The 23,102-nt window shown below is 42.0% G+C and overlaps 1 protein-coding gene across 1 annotated transcript in view; it reads left to right on the top strand.

Moving 5' to 3' along the window:
• The window catches only part of HYDIN (HYDIN axonemal central pair apparatus protein), a 595,027-nt gene that overhangs the window by 222,595 nt on the left and 349,330 nt on the right, over positions 1–23,102 (top strand). The window contains 4 exon segments of the mRNA XM_053719498.1: positions 833–1,149; positions 12,897–13,011; positions 14,867–16,346; positions 20,014–20,076. Coding sequence (XP_053575473.1) covers positions 833–1,149; positions 12,897–13,011; positions 14,867–16,346; positions 20,014–20,076 — 1,975 coding nt within the window.

Genomic DNA, 23,102 nt, shown 5'->3' with positions numbered 1-23,102 from the left:
GATGGTACATACACAATATCAGAAGTGTAGACTAATATTAGATGGTACATACACAATATCAAAGAACTGCAGACTAATATTAGATGTTACATACACAATATAAGAGAACTGCAGACTAATATTAGATGGTACATACACAATATCAGAACTGCAGACTAATATTAGATGGTACATACACAATATCAGAACTGCAGACTAATATTAGGTGGTACATACACAATATCAGAGAAGTGTAGACTGACATTAGATGGTACATACACAATATCAAAGAACTGTAGACTAATATTAGATGGTACATACACAATATCAGAGAAGTGTAGACTGACATTAGATGGTACATACACAATATCAGAGAACTGTAGACTGACATTAGATAGTACATATACAATATCAGAGAATTGTAGACTGACATTACATGGTGCATACACAATATCAGAGAACTGTAGACTAATATTAGATGGAGCTGTAGACTGACATTAAATGGTACATACACAATATCAGAGAAGTGTAGACTGACATTATATGATACATACACAATATCAGAGAACTGTAGACTAATATTAGATGGTACATACACAATATCAGAGAAGTGTAGACTGACATTAGATGGTACATAGACAATATCAGAGAAGTGTAGACTAATATTAGATGGTACATACACAATATCAGAGAAGTGTAGACTGACATTAGATGGTACATACACAATATCAGAGAACTGTAGACTAATATTAGATGGTACATACATAATATAAGAAAAGTGTAGACTGACATTAGATGGTAATCATAGTGACTATATTCTTTTATATGTAATTTCTTCTTTTTTTCACAGCAGCCTTACTACCTTGCAGTTGGGGAACAGATGGAATTATCAATCAGCTTTGACCCAACTTATATCCAGGATTTAAGGAGCGAAATAAAAGAGGAGGTTCTGATGATCCGATATGCAGAGCATCCACACACTGACTATGTGTCCCTACAAGGGGTGGTAGACTTCCCAAACCTCCATATACCCAATAGCCACATTAACTTTGGCTGCATCCTGAATGCCAGTGAGGCTTCCTATGAGATGGAGATTACAAATAACAGCCCCATGTTTGTTCACTTTCTTTGGTCCCACCAAACAAAGATTAGGTAGGAATGTGAAGTTAAGTTGTTATTCTTAAAGTGTTAAAGGGATACTAAACCCACATTTTTTCTTTCATGATTCAGATCGAGCATGCAATTTTAAACAAATTTCTAATTGACTCCTATTATTAATTTTTCTTCATTCTCTTTGTATCTTTATTTGAAAAAGCAAGAATGTAAGTTTAGGGGCCAGCCCATTCTTGATTCAGCACCTGTGTAGCGCTTGCTGATTGGTGGCTAAATATAGCCACCAATCAGCAAGCGCTACCCAGTGTTCTAAATAAAAAATGGGCCGGATCCTAAGCTTAGATGCTTTTTCAAATAAAGATAGTAAGAGAACGAAGAAAAAATGATAATAGGAGTAAATTAGAAAGCTGCTTAAATTTGCATGCACTATCTGAATCATTAAAAAGATAAAAATTGGATTTAGTGTCCCTTTAAGAAATTGCCCTTGTTTATTCTCTTTGAAATACAGAAAAACAGATTTGTCATGTATTTATAAATCATTTGGCTTGTTTAGTAATTTGTAGCAATAGGGGTAATTGGATCTATTATGGCCAGAGGCCTGCTAAGAGCCCCAACATTTCAGTTAATGCACATGATGTACTATTGACATTCTAACCCCAGTTGCCTGTTACACTGTTACCTCACATAACCCTAATGCAACTTTCATTCACCATGTACTCATTGTCCAACTGACAGAAACATCCCCTTGATCTTTAACAACCAACCCATCACACCATCACTGGATCACCCATATACTGGAACATGGTAAAACACAAGTCATAGCAGTCCTAATGAGCATCCGTTATTAATCCGAGGCATTTGATGTATTTAAGTTTGTGTAACATAATCCAATAATGAATGTATCCACATTTATGCAAATTTCAGTTCTTGAAATCGACCTTAGTAAATCAGGAGCTAAATGTATGCACCATAGTTTGCAAGGACTGTTTTGAGAGCCAATAAACCCATAAACCTAATCTAAAACATAACACATATAGGATGTTCTAGTGTTTTTTCTTGATCAATCCTTAGGACCCGAGTCTCTGCAGCTCTATAGTCTTGCGAGACTATCTAACAAGCCTGGTCATTACTGTGAGGTCTCTAAAAGAAAGTCAAACGTTACATTGACAGTTGTGTATTTCGCTAAGTGGAGTACTGGGTGTGAAAGAGAAACACATTAATATATAATGCTCAAAAAAGAAAACAAATTACTGAGCGTGATTTTTTTCATGACAGCAAGTTTTTGCTAATCCGCCTTTAGTGCCTAAGAACTTTGGTTGCATACTCAGAGATAATCGCAAACCCTCCTTAACAAAGCCCCCACTTCATGCTACAATACACCAGACATGATCTCTTAGTGAAACATTTTCTTTCTAATGACACGATGAGTCCACGGATAATCAATAATTACTGTTGGGAATATCACTCCTGCCCAGCAGGAGGCAGCAAAGAGCACCACAGCAAAGTTGTTAAATATCACCTCCCTTCTATCCCACCCCAGTCATTCTCTTTGCCTACGTTAGAGCCAGGAAGTGGTAAAGTTAGGTGTTAGTAAAAGATTCTTTAATCAAGAGTTTATTATTTTTTAAGTAGTACAAAATTGTGCTGCTTTGTTATGGGGTGTAGCCGTAGTCCATATCAATCTCTTCAGTAGAGCAGTGGTGGCTTTAGAGCAATGGGAACTTGTGGGACATAATTCTCACTGCGCCTCCCATGTAATCTAATCCTGATAGCCTAAGTAAGATTACTCAGGCTTTATTTTTTTCTCCACAGGGCTATGTGAGGGAGAGGACCTCTCAAACCTGGTGAGCTGCCTTGCTGTCTGGCAGATTGACAAGGTAAGTGCTTACTTTTTATTCTGGATCTGGGAAATAAAAGATCACAGAGAAAGTGGAGCACTTTATTTAACTTGGGACATAGAGCCTCCTATACTAAAAGGAGGAGATTATATGACAGCACCTTTTAGGCACGCACTGGGGCTGAGGAGATAGACTCAAGTTGAGGTGTTTTTTTCACTGCTCACGATGGCTCAAATCACTGGGGCTGGGGAGCTTGGCTCTGTATGAGATGTTTCACTGTTCTCATATAACACTGGCTAAGCAGCTGTCTAGCAGTTACGGAAGGGTTATAAAGCGGTAAACAAAAAGCTTGAAAGAATGTTTAATTACTCCCGGTGGCTTAACTTTATTGCAATAAACATGGCGACCAGGAAATTGTCTTTTGAAACGCTCACGATGGGCGGAGCTATGTGTGGCGCCAATTTGCTTTGCTCACCGCTTTCCCTGCACTTCCTGTTATTGGAAGGAATGGAGCAGAGTCCCCAGAGTGTTTTCACATGTGTTAGGACCGGACAGCGCTACAGCTGAGTTCCGGATCCTTTACTGACAGGATGTATCTGGTGTCAGAAGGGCTAATAGGCACCTCAGCAAAGTTACAAAAGAAATACAATGTACAGATGTTGAAAGATGGTAAAAAAACAACAATCTGTAACAAATGGACTAAGAAACAATACTCTCCTTTAGGGTTTAGATCGCTGCCTTCTTTCAGTTTCTCCCCAGGGACTGTGATAGATAAGGATTTCAATAGTAGATGGAGCAGGTCTTATTATTGAACTGAGGATAGGTATACTCACTCCATAAGATGTATAATGTCTGCTCATCTGTAGGTCACCCCTACATACCCGTGGGGGTGACCTACAAATAAGCAGACATTATACATCTTATGGAGTGAGTATACTGCACTCTTATTAATTGGTCTTTATATATACAACAAGTCTGTTGCCTCTTGCCATCAGAAAGATAGAAGATATTTACCTATCCTTAGTACAATATCAAGACCTGCACAATCTACTATTGAAAACCTCAGCAAAGTTAAGCTGAGGTGTAAAGGGGTTCTGCAGCATTTGTGTACCTAATTAACTTTTTCTGCACACAAAAATAAATAAATTAAGTTTTAAAACTTACAGAGACAGTAACCTTTTTCTGTTTTAATTTTTATTAAAACATTTAAGAAGTTTATTTGAATAATTCATCCATTGTGAGTTAGAATGGACCAAGAGGCTCTGCAAAGTGTCACTTGTTCTTTAGGTTTTTGGATACCAATGTGAAACCATAAATCCCTTTCTGTTCCTCATGTATTGAGAGAACTTTAAATTATAGGGATAGACTTTTTTCAGAGCCAACTTCTTCTAAGGCGGATACTGTTCAGGAGTCTAATGACAATGTTCAATAATGCCGCAACTGTCTCCTCAAGTGTCCCAAATTTTATCGCCCACACATGCAGTGCTCTGCATTTCCGCTCAAACTCCACCTGGAGTTATCTGCAAGACATCACTTCTCTAATGTCATCGGCGGTATCTAATGCATTGTCTGCCTTTCCCATGCTGCAGGGAGAGCGCAAGAGGAAATGTTTTCAATCAATAAAAGTTGCTAATACAGTAGTGGCTATTCCGAATTTTTCTTCCCAGAAGCCTGAAGAGGAAGATACTTCGGTAGTATCTGAGGGGAAAACTTCAGACTCAGTCAGTGTAATGCCTTTAACGGATACTGATGTTGTTTTCTCCAGGTTTAGGCTTGGACACCTCCGTTTGTTACTTAAGGAGGCTTTAGCTACCCTGGATGACTCCGTCACTACCGGCGTAGTCAATTCTAAAAATTACGGTAAAACTAAACAAGTATTTTGATGTGCCCTCCATGGTGGAAGTATTTCCTGTACCAGAAAGGGCTACAGAGATTATGGCTAAGGAATGGAAGAAATCGGGTATCCCGTCTTCTACATTTCCTAATTTAAAAGGATGTTTCCTATAGCAGATTCTATTATGGAGTCTTAGCTGAGGTTCCCTAGGTGGAAGGGACAATTTCCACACTAGTCAGAGGACTACTATTCTCATAGAGGATAGTTGTTTCTTTAAAGATCCTATGGATAACAAGTTAGTGGGGTCGCTCAAAAGAATGTATGTACACAAGGGTTAACGTCACTAGTGCGGCAGCATACTGGTTTGATGTGTTGTCTGTTTCTATCGGACAGACACTCCCCTTGAAGAAATCCAGGATTGGAGAAGGACTTTGAAGTTAACCAACTTCTTTATTTCAGATGCTTCCCTTCGGGTTATTAAGCTGGGAGCTAACATTTCAAGCTTCCTATATTGGTCCGCAGAGCACTATGGTTATAATCCCTGGTCTGCAGATGTCTCAACTAAGTCTAAACTTTTGGCGATTTCTTAAAAGGGAAAGACCTTGTTGGGACCTGGTTTGACGGAGATAACGCTGATATTAAGGGAGGTAAGGGATATATCCCTCCCTCAGGATAAGATCATTTTACTCCCTCTTCCAAGCGTGAGCATTCCAAGCCTTCCTGGAGACCTAATCCAAAATGCCTCCTGTTGAATTAAAGACAGCATGAAGAGCCTGCCTATCCGGGACCGGACCTTGGGGGGGGGGGGCAGGCTTTCCTTCTTCGTTCAAGCTTGGTTTCAAAATACAAACTGGAGTTTAAGATTTTTTCCTCCTAGGGGCAGGTTCTGCCTTCAAGATTCTCTGCAGACCAGACAAATAGAGAGGCGTTTTTACATTTGTACGGAACCTCTCTGGTTTGGGAGTGATAGTTTCTGTTCCAGAGCAGGAACGAGATCTGGGATTCTTTTCCAATCTGTTTGTGGTTCCCAAGAAGGAACCGTCAGACCAATTTTACCCATGAGTCTAATCAAGTTTCTCAGAGTGCTGTAAGATGGAAACTATTTGTTCCATTCTTCCTTGGGTCCAAGAGGGTCAGTTAATATGACCACGGTGAATTTAAAGGACGCTTACTTGCAGGTTCCCATCCACAAGGACCATCCAATTTTCTGAGGTTTGCCTTTCTAGACAAACACTTCCGGCTCGGGGCTCTTCCATTCGACCTTGCCACAGCTACATCAATTTTCTCAACTCTCAGATGGAAGGTGAATTTGGAAAAGAGTTCCTCAGTTCGATCTACAAGGGTACTTTTCTCCTGTTAAGTGTAGTCAGTCCACGGGTCATCCATTACTTATGGGATTATAACTCCTCCCTAACAGGAAGTGCAAGAGGATCACCCAAGCAGAGCTGCTATATAGCTCCTCCCCTCTACGTCATACCCAGTCATTCTCTTGCACCTAACTAATAGATAGGACGTGTGAGAGGACTGTGGTTGTTAAACTTAGTTTTTATTTCTTCAATCAAAAGTTTGTTATTTTAAACAGCACCGGAGTGTGTTGTTTTTTCTCAGGCAGCATTAGTAGAAGAATCTACCTGAGTTGTGTATGATCTTAGCGGACGTAACTAAGATCCATTTGCTGTTCTCGGCCATTCTGAGGAGCGAGGTAACTTCAGAACAGGGGACAGCGGGCAGGGTTCACCTGCAAGGAGGTATGTTGCAGTATATTATTTTCTAAGGAATGGAATTGACTGAGAAAATACTGCTAATACCGATGTAATGTAAGTACAGCCTTAAATGCAGTAGTAGCAACTGGTATCAGGCTGATATGTATGTATGTTGGCACTGAAGTATTTCTGGGGAATGGCACTTCACTAAGAAAATACTGTATACATATAACTTATAGCCTTTTCTGCAGTGAAAGCGACTAGTAACAGGCTTTTTAATAACATTTCATATATTTATATTTAAAACGTTTACTGGCATGTTAATCGTTTTTTCTATGAGGTACTTGGTGAAAAATTTTATGGGCATTATTTTTCCACATGGCTGTCGTTTGTTTTGAATAAAATCAAATTGGGCAAGAGATGTCCAGGATCCCTGGGCGTTAGAGATCATATCTCAGGGATATCTTCTGGACTTCAAAGCTTCTCCTCCAAAAGGGAGATTTCATCTTTCAAGGTTGTCAACAAACCAGATAAAGAAAGAGGCGTTTCTACGCTGTGTACAAGATCTTTTACTAATGGGAGTGATCCACCCGGTTCCACGGTCGGAACACGGACAAGGGTTTTACTCAAATCTGTTTGTGGTTCCCAAGAAAGAAGGAACCTTCAGACCAATCTTGGATTTAAAGATCCTAAACAAATTCCTAAGAGTTCCATCGTTCAAAATGGAAACTATTCGGACAATCTTACCCATGATCCAAAAGGGTCAGTACATGACCACAGTGGATTTAAAGGATGCCTACCTTCACATACCGATTCACAAAGATCATTACCGGTACCTAAGGTTTGCCTTCCTAGACAGGCATTACCAGTTTGTAGCTCTTCCCTTCGGGTTAGCTACTGCTCCAAGAATCTTCACAAAGGTTCTGGGTTCTCTTCTGGCGGTACTAAGACCGCGAGGAATATCGGTAGCTCCGTACCTAGACGACATTCTGATACAAGCGTCAAGTTTCCAAGCTGCCAAGTCTCATACAGAGTTAGTACTGGCATTTCTAAGGTCACATGGGTGGAAGGTGAACGAAGAAAAGAGTTCTCTATTGCCACTCACAAGAGTTCCCTTCTTAGGGACTCTTATAGATTCGGTAGAAATGAAAATTTACCTGACAGAGGACAGGTTAACAAAACTCCTAAATGCTTGCCGTGTCCTTCATTCCATTCCACACCCGTCAGTGGTTCAATGCATGGAGGTAATCGGCTTAATGGTAGCGGCAATGGACATAGTTCCCTTTGCACGCCTGCATCTCAGACCACTGCAATTGTGCATGCTAAGTCAGTGGAATGGGGATTACTCAGATTTATCCCCTATGCTGAATCTGGATCAAGAGACCAGAAATTCTCTTCTATGGTGGCTCTCTCGGCCACATCTGTCCAAGGGGATGCCCTTCAGCAGACCAGATTGGACGGTTGTAACAACAGACGCCAGCCTGCTAGGTTGGGGCGCTGTCTGGAATTCCCTGAAGACTCAGGGATCATGGACTCAGGAGGAGAGTCTCCTTCCCATAAACATTCTGGAATTAAGAGCAGTTTTCAATACCCTTCTAGCTTGGCCTCAGCTAGCAACTCTGAGGTTCATCAGGTTTCAGTCGGACAACATCACGACTGTGGCTTACATCAACCATCAAGGAGGGACAAGGAGTTCCCTAGCGATGATGGAAGTCTCAAAGATAATTCACTGGGCAGAGTCTCACTCTTGCCACCTATCAGCGATCCACATCCCAGGCGTGGAGAACTGGGAGGCGGATTTTCTAAGTCACCAGACTTTTCATCCGGGGGAGTGGGAACTTCATCCGGAGGTCTTTGCCCAAATACTTCGGCGTTGGGGCAAACCAGATCTGGATCTCATGGCGTCTCGCCAGAACGCCAAGCTTCCTTGTTACGGGTCCAGGTCCAGGGACCCGGGAGCGGTTCTGATAGATGCTCTGACAGCACCTTGGGCCTTCAAGATGGCTTATGTGTTTCCACCCTTCCCGATGCTTCCTCGATTGATTGCCAGGATCAAACAGGAGAGAGCATCGGTGATTCTAATAGCGCCTGCGTGGCCACGCAGGACCTGGTATGCAGATCTAGTGGACATGTCATCCTGTCCACCTTGGTCTCTGCCTCTGAGACAGGACCTTCTATTTCAGGGTCCTTTCAAACATCAAAATCTAATTTCTCTGAGGCTGACTGCATGGAGATTGAACGCTTGATTTTATCAAAGCGTGGATTTTCGGAGTCAGTAATTGATACCTTAATACAGGCTAGGAAACCTGTTACCAGGAAAATTTACCATAAAATATGGCGTAAATACTTACATTGGTGCGAATCCAAGAGTTACTCATGGAGTAAGGTTAGGATTCCTAGGATATTGTCTTTTCTACAAGAAGGTTTAGAAAAGAGTTTATCTGCTAGTTCTTTAAAGGGACAGATCTCAGCTCTGTCCATCCTTTTACACAAACGTCTGTCAGAAGTTCCAGACGTTCAGGCTTTTTGTCAGGCTTTGGCCAGGATTAAGCCTGTGTTTAAGACTGTTGCTCCGCCGTGGAGCTTAAACTTAGTTCTTAACGTTTTACAGGGTGTTCCGTTTGAACCCCTTCATTCCATTGATATCAAGCTGTTATCTTTTAAAGTTCTGTTTTTAATGGCTATTTCCTCGGCTCGAAGAGTCTCTGAGTTATCGGCCTTACATTGTGATTCTCCTTATCTGATTTTTCATTCAGACAAGGTAGTTCTGCGTACTAAACCTGGGTTCTTACCTAAGGTAGTCACTAACAGGAATATCAATCAAGAGATTGTTGTTCCATCATTGTGCCCTAACCCTTCTTCAAAGAAGGAACGACTTCTACACAATCTGGACGTAGTCCGTGCCCTGAAATTTTATTTACAGGCAACTAAAGATTTTCGCCAAACTTCTTCCCTGTTTGTCGTTTATTCTGGACAGAGGAGAGGTCAAAAAGCTTCTGCTACCTCTCTCTCTTTCTGGCTTCGTAGCATAATACGTTTAGCCTATGAGACTGCTGGACAGCAGCCTCCTGAAAGAATTTCAGCTCATTCTACGAGAGCTGTGGCTTCCACTTGGGCCTTTAAGAATGAGGCCTCTGTTGAACAGATTTGCAAGGCTGCAACTTGGTCTTCACTTCACACTTTTTCAAAATTTTACAAATTTGACACTTTTGCTTCTTCTGAGGCTGTTTTTGGGAGAAAGGTTCTTCAGGCAGTGGTTCCTTCCGTGTAAGGATCCTGCCTGTCCCTCCCGTCATCCGTGTACTTTTAGCTTTGGTATTGGTATCCCATAAGTAATGGATGACCCGTGGACTGACTACACTTAACAGGAGAAAACAAAATTTATGCTTACCTGATAAATTCCTTTCTCCTGTAGTGTAGTCAGTCCACGGCCCGCCCTGTTTTATGGCAGGTCTAAAGTTTAAATTAAACTCCAGTCACCACTGCACCCTATAGTTTCTCCTTTCTCGTTTGGTTTCGGTCGAATGACTGGGTATGACGTAGAGGGGAGGAGCTATATAGCAGCTCTGCTTGGGTGATCCTGTTGCACTTCCTGTTAGGGAGGAGTTATAATCCCATAAGTAATGGATGACCCGTGGACTGACTACACTACAGGAGAAAGGAATTTATCAGGTAAGCATAAATTTTGTTTTCTTGGGATCCATAATAGACTCCTTATCAAAAAAAATAATTTTCTGACAGGAGTCAGGAAATCAAGGAATTTTTAATTCTTGCCTAGCACTTCAGTCCTCTCCTCGGTCATCAGTGGCTCAGTGCATGGAGGTAATTGGGCTGATGGTAGCGGCAATGGACATCATCCCGTTCGCCCGTTTCCACCTCAGACTTCTGCAGTTAATCATGCTCAGACAGTGGAACGGAGATTATGCGGATCTGTTTTCGCGATTACAGCTGGAGCAGGAGACAAAGGATGTATACTTTGGTGGTTATTTCAGGATCATCTCTCCCAGGGAACCTGCTTTGCAGATCTTCCTGGGTGATTGTGACAACTGATGCCAGCCTTCTGGGATGGGGAGCAGTTTGGGGCTCTCTAAAGGCTCAGGGAACATGGACTCGGTCGGAGTCTGTTCTACCCATAAACATTCTGGAATTGAGAACAATCTTCAATGCCCTCCTGGCCTGGCCTCAGTTCGCTTCAGCCCAGTTCAGCACGTTCCAGTCGGATAATAAAACTTCAGTGGCTTACTCCTCCCGTCAGGGAGGAACTTGGAGTTCCTTGGCCATGACAGAGGTAGCCAAGATCATTCAGTGGGCGGAGACCCACAATTGCTGTCTGTTGGAGATCCACATTCCAGGAGTGGACATCTGGGAGACGGACTTACTAAGCAAGCAGACGTTCACCCGGGGGAGTGGGAACTCCATCCGGAAGTGTTTTCCAGCCTGATTCTCAAATGGGGTCAGTCGGAATTGGATATCATGGCTTCTTGGCAGAAGGCCAATCTTCCGTGGTACGGGTCAAGGTCTAGGAGCCCTCAGGCTGTACTGATAGACTCTCTGACGGTACCTTGGAATTTCAGTCTTGCATGCCGATTTCCTCCGTTTGCTCTTCTTCCTTGGGTCATTGGTCGAATCAAGCAGGAGAGGGTGTCGGTGATTTTCCTTGCACCGGCGTGGCCTTGCAGGATTTGGTATGTAGACCTTGTGGACATGTCATCTCTTCCACCTTGGAGACTTCCTTTGAGGAAGGACCTTCTAATTCAAGGACCTTTCTTTCGTCCAAATCTAGTTTCTCTGAAGCTGAATGCTTCAAGATTGAACGCTTAATTTTATCCAAGAGTGTATTTTCGGAATCGGTCATTGTGACCATGATTCAGGTTCGTAAACCTGTGACTAGGAGGATTTACCATAAGATATGGCGTAAATATCTATACTGGTGTGAATCCAAGGGCTACCCTTTGAGTAGTGTTCGGATTTCTAGAATTCTGTCCTGTCTCCAAGAAGTTTGGAGAAGGGATTATAGGCAAGTTCCCTATAGGGTCAAATATCTGCCTTGTCTATTTTGTTACATAAACGTCTGGCAGACTTTCCAGACGTACAATCGTTTTGTCAGGCCTTAGTCAGGATCAGGCCCGTATTCAAATCAGTTACTCCTTCTTGGAGTCTTAATTTAGTTTTTAAATTTCTTCAAGAGGCTCCGTTTGAGTTGATGCATTCCTTAGATATTAAGTTGTTATCTTGGAAAGTTTTGTTTCCTGTCGCTATTTCATCTGTTCGTAGATTTCAGAGCTCTCGGTATTGCATAATTTCAGACCGGAACATTAATCAGGAGTATGAGTCTTCTTTTTTCTTACTAAATTAGGGTTTCTCCCTAAAGTAGTTCAGTCCGGAACATTAATCAGGAGATTGTTGTTCCTTCCTTGTGTCCTAATCCTTCTTCTCAGGAAGAACGGCTTCTACACAACCTGGACGTGGTTCTTGCACTGAAATTTTATTTACAGGCAACTAAGGATTTCTTCAGTCTTCTGTTTAACGTACGGGACAGAAAGCTACAGCCACTTCTCTTTCTTTGTGGCTGAAGAGTATAATTTGCTTTGCCTATGAAACTGCCGGACAGCAGCTTCCCGAGGGAGTAACGGCTCTTCCTACGAGAGTTGTTTCCTCTTCCTGGGCATTCAAAATGAAGCCTTTATGGAACAGTTTTGCGAGGCTGCAACTTGGTCCTCTCTTCTCTCTTTTTCAAACTTCTATAAATTTGACTTTTTAACCTCGGCTGAGGTCACTTTTGGGAGAAAGGTCTTTCAAGCAGTGGTGCCTTCTGTTTAGGTTTCCTGTCTTTTCCCTGCCTTATCATCTGTGTACTCTAGCTTGGGTATTGATTCCCAACAGTAATTATTGATGATCCGTGGACTCATCGTGTCATTAGAAAGAAAACAAAATTTATGCTTACCTGATAAATTTATTTATTTATTGACGCGATGAGTCCATGGCCCGCCCTATTATTTAGACAGGTTGTTAGTATTTTATAAACTTCAGACACCTCTGCACCTTGTTGCTTCCTTTCTCTCCTTTACTTCGGTCGAATGACTGGGGTGGGATAGAAGGGAGGTGATATTTAACATCTTTGCTGTGGTGCTCTTTGCCGCCTCCTGCTGGGCAGGAGTGATATTCCCAACAGTAATTATTGGACTCATTGTGTCAAGAAAGAAATACATTTATCAGGTAAGCATACATTTTGTTTTTTGCATTATGCACTGTATGGCTTTATTTTTTGGTTTAGGGCTTCATCTCCATATAATAGGGCTGAGACAAATATATGTCACCAATGGATCAAATGTCTGTGGTTATCAAGACGCAAAAATGTTTATTGGCTTGCAGTGTTTGAATCATCACCTGCATGTGGGCTAGTGACATTTTTAACTGTCCAATCCACAGAGAAACAGAGGTGCAATCTCCAGAAACAGATAAGACTGGCTGCATTGAAGAAAACACATTAGATATATGGGATGATGTTCAGTGTCAAGACCAACATGAAGACTTAGGACAGAAGGTAAGAATGGTATAACTAACCCTTTGAGTATTTGACAGTTTGTTATTGTGGATAACACTATTTATTTTATTTTTAATAACTTTGTGTATCAAAACAAATAGTAAATCTTGTATATTATTTTTTCCTCTTCATGAACTTGTACTTAATTATCATATTTTTTTTTATTTATATTTCTTATCTATTATCATATATGACAATATTAAAGTGAGTGCTGTAAGGATACTTTACTTCTTTCTATCATTATTGGACTCCTTTATGCAGCTACAGTTGGTGGAGGCCTTGTGGTTGGAAGCTCGCACATGCGATCTCTGAGGTGGCGAATTAAAATTTCCCAGTTCTTTCTGGGTACCTTAATAAATATACCTATCTTTTATTGGTATCCAACACTCCCACAGGTACAGTTTGCTATTCTGTTGTGTAGTGAATGTGTCCCAGATGTACCAGTGTTAGTCTGACAAGCTTACAAACATACGGCTAGATCACGAGTTTGGCGTTAGGGTAAAAAAGCAGCGTTAAGGGGTCCTAACGCTGCTTTTTAACGCCCGCTGGTATTAAGAGTCTGGCAGGTACAGGTGTACCGCTCACTTTTTTTCCGCGACTCGAGGCTACCGCAAATCCCTTTACGTCAATTGCGTATCCTATCTTTTTAATGGGATTTGCCTAACGCCGGTATTACGAGTCTTGGAAGAAGTGAGCGGTAGACCCTCTCCTGTCCAGACTCCTACCGCATTTAAAAGTCAGTAGTTAAGAGTTTTATGGGCTAGCGCCGGAACATAAAGCTCTTAACTAAAGTGCTAAAAAGTACACTAACACCCATAAACCTATTAACCCCTAAACCGAGGCCCCCAACATTGCAAACACTAAAATACATTTTTTTAACCCCTAATCTGCCGACCGGACATTGCCGCCACCTACATTATACCTATGAACCCCTAATCTGCTACTCCTAACATCGCCGACACCTATATTATATTTATTAACCCCTAATCTGCTGCCCCCAACGTCGCCGCCACCTACCTACAATTATTAACCGCTAATCTGCCGACCGGACATCGCCACCACTTCAGTAAATGTATTAACCCTGTAACCGCCGCACTCCCGCCTCACAAACACTAGTTACAGTTTATTAACCCCTAATCTGCCCCCCACACGTCGCCGACACCTACCTACATTTATTAACCCCTAATCTTCCGACCCCAACGTCGCCGCTACTATAATAAATTTATTAACCCCTAAACCTAAATCTAACCCTAAGTCTACCCCCCCTAACTTAAATGTAATTTAAATTAAACAAAATAAATTTAACATAATTAAATAAATTAATTAATCCTATTTAAAACTAAATACTTAACGATAAAATAAACCCTAAGCTTTATTGAAGACCCAGATCACACCGACTCTAACAAAATTATACAACTTATATTACAAGGAGTTGATACCTCCCTCTCAAACATTTACAATGGCACATGTGTCATTGATTCCGAAGCCGGGGAAGGATCCAGGTCTCCCTGAATCTTATCGTCCCATCTCCCTACTCAATTCGGACTACAAGATCTTGATGAAGATCTTGGCTGATAGACTAAAAGTGGTCCTGACTGACATTATTCATCCGGACCAAACAGGATTTATGAGCCGCAGAACATCAGTGACTAATGTGAGAAGGGTATTACATGCCATTGCACACTATGAGGGGGGACTGGAACTCCCTGAGGCGGCAGATCAACCGGAGGCCTTCCTGCTGTCTTTGGATGCAGAGAAGGCCTTCGACAGGGTAGAGTGGAGCCACTTGCAGGACGTACTCCAGCGCTTTGGCTTCTCGGGATCATTTCTCCAATATATTAGCAATATTTACAAGGCCCCATGGATTGCCATCATGGCTAACGGGTTATTCTCGCCGCGTATCACACTACAAAGAGGCACCCGTCAAGGGTGTCCTCTATCCCCCCTTCTCTTCAACCTAGCCCTAGAGCCACTGGCTGTTAAGTTGCGTAAAGTCTACCCGGGTATGAGGATGGGAGAGGAGAGGATGCATCTGGCATTATATGCGGATGACATGCTCCTATTTGTGGAACACCCTGCAAAACATATCCCAAAAATCCTGGCAACCATTGAGGCCTTCGGGTCCTTTTCCGGCTATAGGATAAACAAAACAAAATCGGAAATCTTATGGCTTTGGAGACATAAGGCACAGTCACGCTCCTATCCATTTCAAGAGGCTGGGGACACCTTGACCTATCTGGGCATTCAATTGTCCACTAATAGGCAAACCTTGTACCGTAATAACATCACGCGGGTGTGCTGTGACATAGCTCAAACCTTAGAAGGAAGGAGAAACTTACCGGTCTCTCTCACAGGGCGAATCAACTTGGTAAAAATGGTCATCCTACCACGGATCCTGTATTCTCTCTTGATGCTGCCTTTTCTGATTACCCGAAAAGACCTGGCGATCTACTCAAAAGCCCTATCTAAGTTCTTATGGAAGGGGGGCAGATCTAGAATAGCTCTCAAGAAATTATATGCACGGCCCTCCTCGGGTGGCCTGGGTCTCCCCGACCTGAAGCTATACAACTGGGCAGCACTCAACCGTCTAATGCTGGATTGGCAATTAAAGACGGAACACTTTTACACATCTGAACTCGAGAGGAATGCACTAAAGGGGTTTGAGCCCTCACTTCTGCCTTACACCCCGTCTAATAACCTTCCGACGGGGGTCAAGGATAGTTTTCTCTATAAGGACGTACTACGGGCATGGCGGCAAACCCTAGGATACTTGGGCCGGCGTCACGCGTCCCCCAGGTTAATCCCACTGCGAAACAATGTCTGTTTCCCCCCTGGGATTGATACTTCTCCGTTTACCAACTGGGAAACCAAAGGCTTATGCTCAGTGGGAGATGCTCTAGACATCTCTAGAAAATGCGTTAAGTCCTTTGGGGAGTTGCAAACTCAATTTGGACTACCGCGGGCCCACTTCTATGCCTATCTTCAGATGAGGCATTACGTGGACCAGCTTATTAGAGAGGACCCACAATTCTGGGAGCCGCACATATTTAATGTGTCAGTGTCTGCTTTTAGGCTTGGAAGTTTCTCTATCTCGGGGATTTACAAAACACTGCTGAGCCATATTGAATCTAAACATTTAGCCCTACTAGAGAATAGATGGAGAGGCCACTTGGAGAGGGAGGATCTTCCAGAGCTAATCCAGCGCAGTGTAGACAATGTTAAAAGAGCAACGCTGTCCATGACGTTGAGAGAGTCCCAGATCAGAATGCTGCATAAAGATTACATTATACCACGTAGGCTAGCTAAATGGAAACATGGGGTGATGAATGAGTGCAGTAAGTGTAGGATTGGTGACCCGAACTTTCTTCATTACTTCTACACCTGCCCACGAGTTCACCAGTTCTGGGGTAGAATAGCCTTATGGATCACAAGGGTAATTAAAATCAAGGTCAAAATAGAGGTAGAGCAAGTCTGCTTCCTGAATTGGGAGGAACAAGACACTAGACACACCTCATTACTCACCACTATGATTTTGATTGCCAGAAAGGTTATACTGAGAGTCTGGACCGAAAGTGCTGCTCCCACCTTTATTGCATTTAAACACAACTTGCATAAGCAATTACTTACTGAACAATTAGACACCAAAATGGACACTGACAGAAGGCTTAGACACTTCATTACTAAATGGCGGAAGTACATTGATACCCTAACCTTGGATTCACAAAAACAATTATTGCTCCCATTTGCGCATACTGAATACATGTTGACGGCCTCTTTAAGTGGAGAATGGACATTCCTACAACAGACACAAGGGGGCGGGGGGGGGAGAGAGAATATCACTATCTAGGATGATGAGACCGCTCTCTGGCCCCTATTTCCTCCTGCTTACCCCCTTCCCCTGACCCTTGTAGACCCTTTGGTGTGTGAGTGGATACATTTTTTTTTTTTTTTTCTCTCTCTCTTCCTCTCTCTCTTCTTCCAGACCGCACAGTATAAATTGAAGCAGCAACCTTATAGAATGCTGGAAATGATTGCGCATAAATGCTAGGCGTAAGTGTTGGTGGTTAATTTATGTTTAAGGGGGGTGTGAATGGGAAAGGGAAAGTTATTGTACTAAAGAAAACCTGTCATAGAATAACTGTAAAAACCAGAAAAAGGACCTGAGAGATTGATATATGACATTTTTGTATTTTGCAACAATTTAAATTCAGTTGTATAAGTGCCTATTTACTCATGAAAATGTTGTCTTGGATGTAATGACCTAATTGTATTTGTGCAATATCTCTTGTCCTCAATAAAATAGAATTAAAAAAAATAAAAATAAACCCTAAGCTAGCTACAATATAACTAATAGTTACATTGTAGCTAGCTTAGGATTTATTTTTATTTTACAAGCAACTTTGTATTTACCTAGCTAAAATAAGTAAAAAATTACCTGTAAAATAAATCCTAACCTAAGTTACAATTACACCTAACACTACACTATCATTAAACTAATTACCTAAACTACCTACAATTAATTACAATTAAAGGGACACTGAACCCAAATTTTTTCTTTTGTAATTCAGAAAGACGATGCAATTTTAAGCAACTTTCTAATTTACTCCTATTATCAATTTTTCTTCGTTCTCTTGCTATCATTATTTGAAAAAGAAGGCATCTAAGCTTTTTTTTGGTTTCAGTACACTGGACAGCACTTTTTTATTGGTGGATGAATTTATCCACCAATCAGCAAGGACAACCCAGGTTGTTAACCAAAAATGGGCCGGCATCTAAACTTACATTCTTGCATTTCAAATAAAGATACCAAGAGAATGAAGAAAATTTGATAATAGGAGTAAATTAGAAAGTTGCTTAAAATTTCATGCTCAATCTGAATCACGAAAGAAAAATTTTGGGTACAGTGTCCCTTTAAATGAAAAAAACTAAATTACGAAGAAACCCCCCCCCCCCCACTATATTACAGAAAATAAAAAAAGAATTACAAGAATTTTAAACTAATTACACCTAATCTAATCCCCCTAATAAAATAAAAAAGCCCCCCAAAATAAAAAAAAATCCCTACCCTATACTAAATTACAAATAGCCCTTTAAAGGGCCTTTTGCGGGGCATTGCCCCAAAGTAATCAGCTCTTTTACCTGTAAAAAAAAATACAATACCCCCCCTAACATTTACAACCCACCACCCACACACCCCTACTCTAAAACCCACCCAATCCCCCCTTAAAAAAACCTAACACTAACCCCCTGAAGATCATCCTACCTTGAGCCCGCTTCACCCAGCCGGGCACAAGTCGTCCTCCAGAGGGTCCGAAGTGTTCATCCGATCGGGACAGAAGAGGTCCTCCAGACGGCAGAAGGCTTCATCCAGGCAGCATCTTCTATCTTCATCCTTCCGGAGCGGAGCGGGTCCATCTTCAATCCAGCCGACGCGGAGCATCCTCTTCAAACGAAGTCCTAATGAAGAATCAAGGTTCCTTTAAATTACGTCATCCAAGATGGCGTCCCTTGAATTCCGATTGGCTGATAGAATCCTATCAGCCAATCGGAATTAAAGGGACAGTCTACACCAGAATTTTTATTGTTTTAAAAGATAGATAATCCCTTTATTACCCATTTGCCAGTTTTGCATAACCAACACAGTTATAATAATATACTTTTAACCTCTGTGATTATATTGTATCTAAGCCTCTGCAAACTGCCCCTTTTTTCAGTTCTTTTGACAGACTTGCAGTCTAGCCAATCAGTGCCTGCTCACAGATTACTTCACGTGCACGAGCACAGTGTTATCTATATGAAATATGTGAACTAACACCCTGTAGTGGTGAAAAACTGTTAAAATGCAATCTGAAAGAGGTGGGCTTCAAGGTCTAAGAAATTAGCATATGAACCTCCTAGGTTAAGCTTTCAACTAAGAATACCAAGAGAATAAAGTAATATTGGTGATAAAAGTAAATTGGAAAATTGTTTAAAATTACATGCTCTATCTGAATCATGAAAGTTTATTTTGGCCTAGACTGTCCCTTTAAGGTAGGAAAAATCCTATTGGCTGATGTAATCAGCCAATCGGATTGAAGTTCAATCCGATTGGCTGATCCAATCAGCCAATAGGATTGACCTCGCATTCTATTGGCTGTTCCAATCAGTCATTCAGTCGTCGGCCGTCGGATGAAGAGTGAGTACCTGTTTGGGGGTAAAAAAAGCTGAATGCTCTTTTAAGGGCAGTAAAAGAGCTGAATGCCCTTTTAAGGGCAATGCCCATACAAATGCCCCTTTAGGGGCAATGGGTAGTTTAGTTTTTTTTAGTGTTAGTTTTTTTTTATTTGGGGGGATTGGTGGTGCGGCGGTTTTACAGTTCGGGGGACTTGGTATTTTTTAAACGTAAAAGAGCTGTTTATCTTAGGGCAATACCCTACAAAAGTCCCTTTTAAGGGCTATTGGTAGTTTAGTTTGAATTAGGGGGTGTTTTTATTTTGGGGGGGCTTTTTATTTTCATAGGGATTAGGTTTAATTTTTTTTATTTTTGGTAATTTTGTTTATTTTTTTAGTTGTTTTATTAGTTTTAGGTTATTTTTTTGTCAGACTTTTTTTATTTCTTTTTTAAGATACGATGAGTCCACGGATCATCTTAATTACTAATGGGATATTCACCTCCTGGTCAGCAGGAGGAGGCAAAGAGCACCACAGCAGAGCTGTTAAATAGCTCCTCCCTTCCCTCCCACTTCAGTCATTCTCTTTGCCTACGTTAGTGATAGGAAGAGGTAAAGTGAGGTGTTAGTATAGATTATTCAATCAAGAGTTTATTATTTTTAAAGTAGTGCAAGATTGTACTGCTTTGTCCTGGGGTGTAGCCGTAGTCCATATCAGTCTCTTCAGTAGAGCCTTGGTAGCTTTAGAGCAATGGGAACTTGTGGGACATAATTCTCACTGCTCCTCCCATATTTCTTGCTGCCCTATCTCCTTAAGTCTGAGGTATTCACTGACTCATTTTGTTTTCCTCAGGTCGATGTGAGGGAGAGGACCTCTCAAGCCTGAGAGCTGCCTTACTGTCAGGCAGAAGTCAAGGTAAGTGCTATGTATTTTTCTGGGGCACAAGGAGACTCAGATAATCAGTTAGCACGCATTATACATAAGGGGCTCTATAGGGAAAGTAGCTCTTTATGTGGGGACGTTTAAATCTTTCCTGAGGGGAAGTAATTGGTCAGTATTGGGCAGGCACTGGGACTGGAGTTATGCTGCTTTATACATTTTTAAGATGGCTCGGGTGGTTTTCACTGTTGTGAGTTAAACTTCTTTTGTTCAATACAACAGCGTAGGTTACGCCCACGATGGGCGGAGCTTCCGGTGTTTGCACGCCTTTCATAGCGCTTCAGTTCAGGGAGCAGTGTTATAGTGCAACATCAAGAGGCTTATCCGAGCTGGGCTAGAGTTTAAGTTATTCATGCGCTGCTAGTGCAGGGTCGGTGTTCCTTTTTCCTGTCAGCGCATTGTTATTGTTTTTCTAAGAAAGCCAATACTAGAGGATCGTCTGAGAGAAATCTAACAATATTGGGTCAGGTAGGAGCACTTCAGCTGAGCGCTGAGGTGCAGAGGTTGTTTTTTACAAGTGTTTTGCATTAAAATGAATCTGCAGTAGAGTAAAAAAGAAAACCTTTTAATATTTAAAGAGACAGTAACTTTTTTTTATATTTGATATTTACAAATACTTTTGAAAGTTTTTAGTCTTTATTTGACAAATTGTGAACAAACATGGACCAGGGGGACTTGCAAGATGTCACCTGCGCTTTATGTTTTGATGCCAATGTGGAACCACCAATTCCTTTTTGTCCTTCATGTAATTCAAAGGACTTTAAGTTATAGGGGGAAAAAAATGCCCTGCACTTCTGCTATAGCTCCCGCTGGAGTTACTTTGAAAGACATTGCTTCTCTCATGTCTTCTACAATTTCTGATGCATTGTCTGCTTTCCCAATGTTGCAGGGCAAACGTAAGAGGAAAACCAGACATTCAGTAAGTTCTGATACAATTGTTGCAGTTTCGGAGGTACCCTCCCAAGGCCATGAAGAGGAGGGTACTGCTGTTTCCTCTGAGGGTGAAATCTCAGATTCAGAAGGTTAATTGCCTCTGACGGACTCAGAGGTTGTAACTTTTAGGTTTAAGCTAGAACACCTCCGCCTGCTACTCAGAGAGGTTTTGGTTACTTTAGACGACTGTAACTCCACGGTTGTGGTTGCCCCTGCGAAGTCTAGTAAATTAGACAGATATTTTGAAGTTCCTTCTTACTCAGATGTATTTCCGGTTCCAAAGCAAGCTTCGGAGATCGTTACTAAGGAGTGGGAGAGACCAGGCATTCCCTTTCCTCCCTCCTCTATTTTTAAGAAGATGTTTCCCATAGCTGACTCTTTCAAGGAGGCTTGGCAAACTGTTCCTAAGGTGGAAGGAGCTTTTTCCACCTTAGCCAAGAGAACCACTATTCCCATAGAGGATAGTTGTGCTTTCAAAGACCCTATGGACAAGAAGTTAGAGGGTTTACTTAAAAAGATTTATGTTCACCAGGGTCTGCTATTACAGCCTGTGGCGTACATTGCTACAGTCAGTGCTCCAGCATATTGGTTTGATGCTTTGTCCGAGTCTCTCAGGACTGAGACTTCTTTGGAGGAGTTCCAAGACAGGATAAAAACTCTGAAGTTAGCTAATGCTTTTATTACGGATGCTTCCCTTCAGATTATCAAACTGGCAGCTAAGAGTCCAGGTTTCTCTGTCCTAGCCCGCAGAGCCTTATGGTTAAAACCTTGGTCTGCGGATGTGTCATCTAAGTCTAAGCTTCTAGCGATTCCTTACAAGGGGAAGACCTTGTTTGGACCTGGCCTGACGGAAATTATCTCTGATATTACGGGAGGTAAGGGTCATCTCCTTCCTCAGGATAAGAGAAACAAACAAAAGGGACGACAGAGTAATTTTCGTTCCTTTCGAAATTTCAAGGGAAATTCTTCCTCTTCCTCCTCTAAGCAGGAGCAATCTAAGCCTACATGGAGACCCAACCAGTCTTGGAAGAAAGGTAAACAATCCAAGAAGCCTGTTATTGAATCCAAAACAGCATGAATGGCATGCCCCCGATCCGGGACCGGATCTGGTAGGGGGCAGACTTTCCTTCTTCGTTCAGGCTTGGGTTCAGGACGTTCAGGATCCCTGGGCAATAGAAATAGTGTCTCAGGGATACAAATTGGAGTTCAAAAGTTTTCCTCCCAGAGGCAGGTTTCTTCTTTCAAGATTATCTGCAGACCAGACAAAAACAGAGGCGTTCTTACATTGTGTAAGAGACCTTGTTGCCCTGGGAGTGATTGTTCCCGTCCCAGTACAGGAACAGGGTCAGGGTTTTTATTCCAATCTGTTCGTGGTTACCAAAAAGGAGGGAACCACCAATTTTAGATCTAAAGAGTCTAAACAAATTTCTCAGGGTTCTGTCCTTCAAGATGGAAACTATTCGTTCCATTCTTCCCTTAATCCAGGAGGGTCAATTCATGACAACTGTGGATTTAAAGGACGCGTACCTACATGTCCCTATTCACAGGGATCATCACAGGTTCCTAAGATTTGCCTTCCAGGACAAACACTTCCAGTTCGTGGCTCTTCCTTTTGGCCTGGCCACCGCTCCCAGAATCTTCACAAAGGTTCTGGGGTCTCTGATGGCGGTACTTCGGTCACGGGCATTGGGGTGGCGCCTTATCTGGACGACATTCTAGTCCAGGCGCCATCCTTTCAACAAGCAAGATCCCACACCGACTTAGTATTATCTTTCCTGAGACCTCATGGATGGAAGGTAAATTTGGGAAAGAGTTCCCTAGTTCCAGACACAAGAGTCACTTTCTTGGGAACCATAATAGACTCCTGGTCCATGAAGATTTTGCTGACAGAAGTCAGGAAATCAAAGATTATAGATACGTGTCTAGTCCTTCAGTCCACTCCTCGGCCGTCAGTGGCTCAGTGCATGGAGTTAATTGGGCTGATGGTGGCGGCGATGAACATCATCCCGTTTGCTCGTTTCCATCTCAGACCTCTGCAGTTAAACATGCTCAGTCAATGGAACGGAGAT

Source organism: Bombina bombina, chromosome 1, assembly GCF_027579735.1.
Source record: "Bombina bombina isolate aBomBom1 chromosome 1, aBomBom1.pri, whole genome shotgun sequence".
Taxonomy (NCBI): Eukaryota; Metazoa; Chordata; class Amphibia; order Anura; family Bombinatoridae; genus Bombina; species Bombina bombina.
Note: the sequence above shows the minus strand (reverse complement) of the source record. Positions and strands in the feature narration are given on the sequence as shown.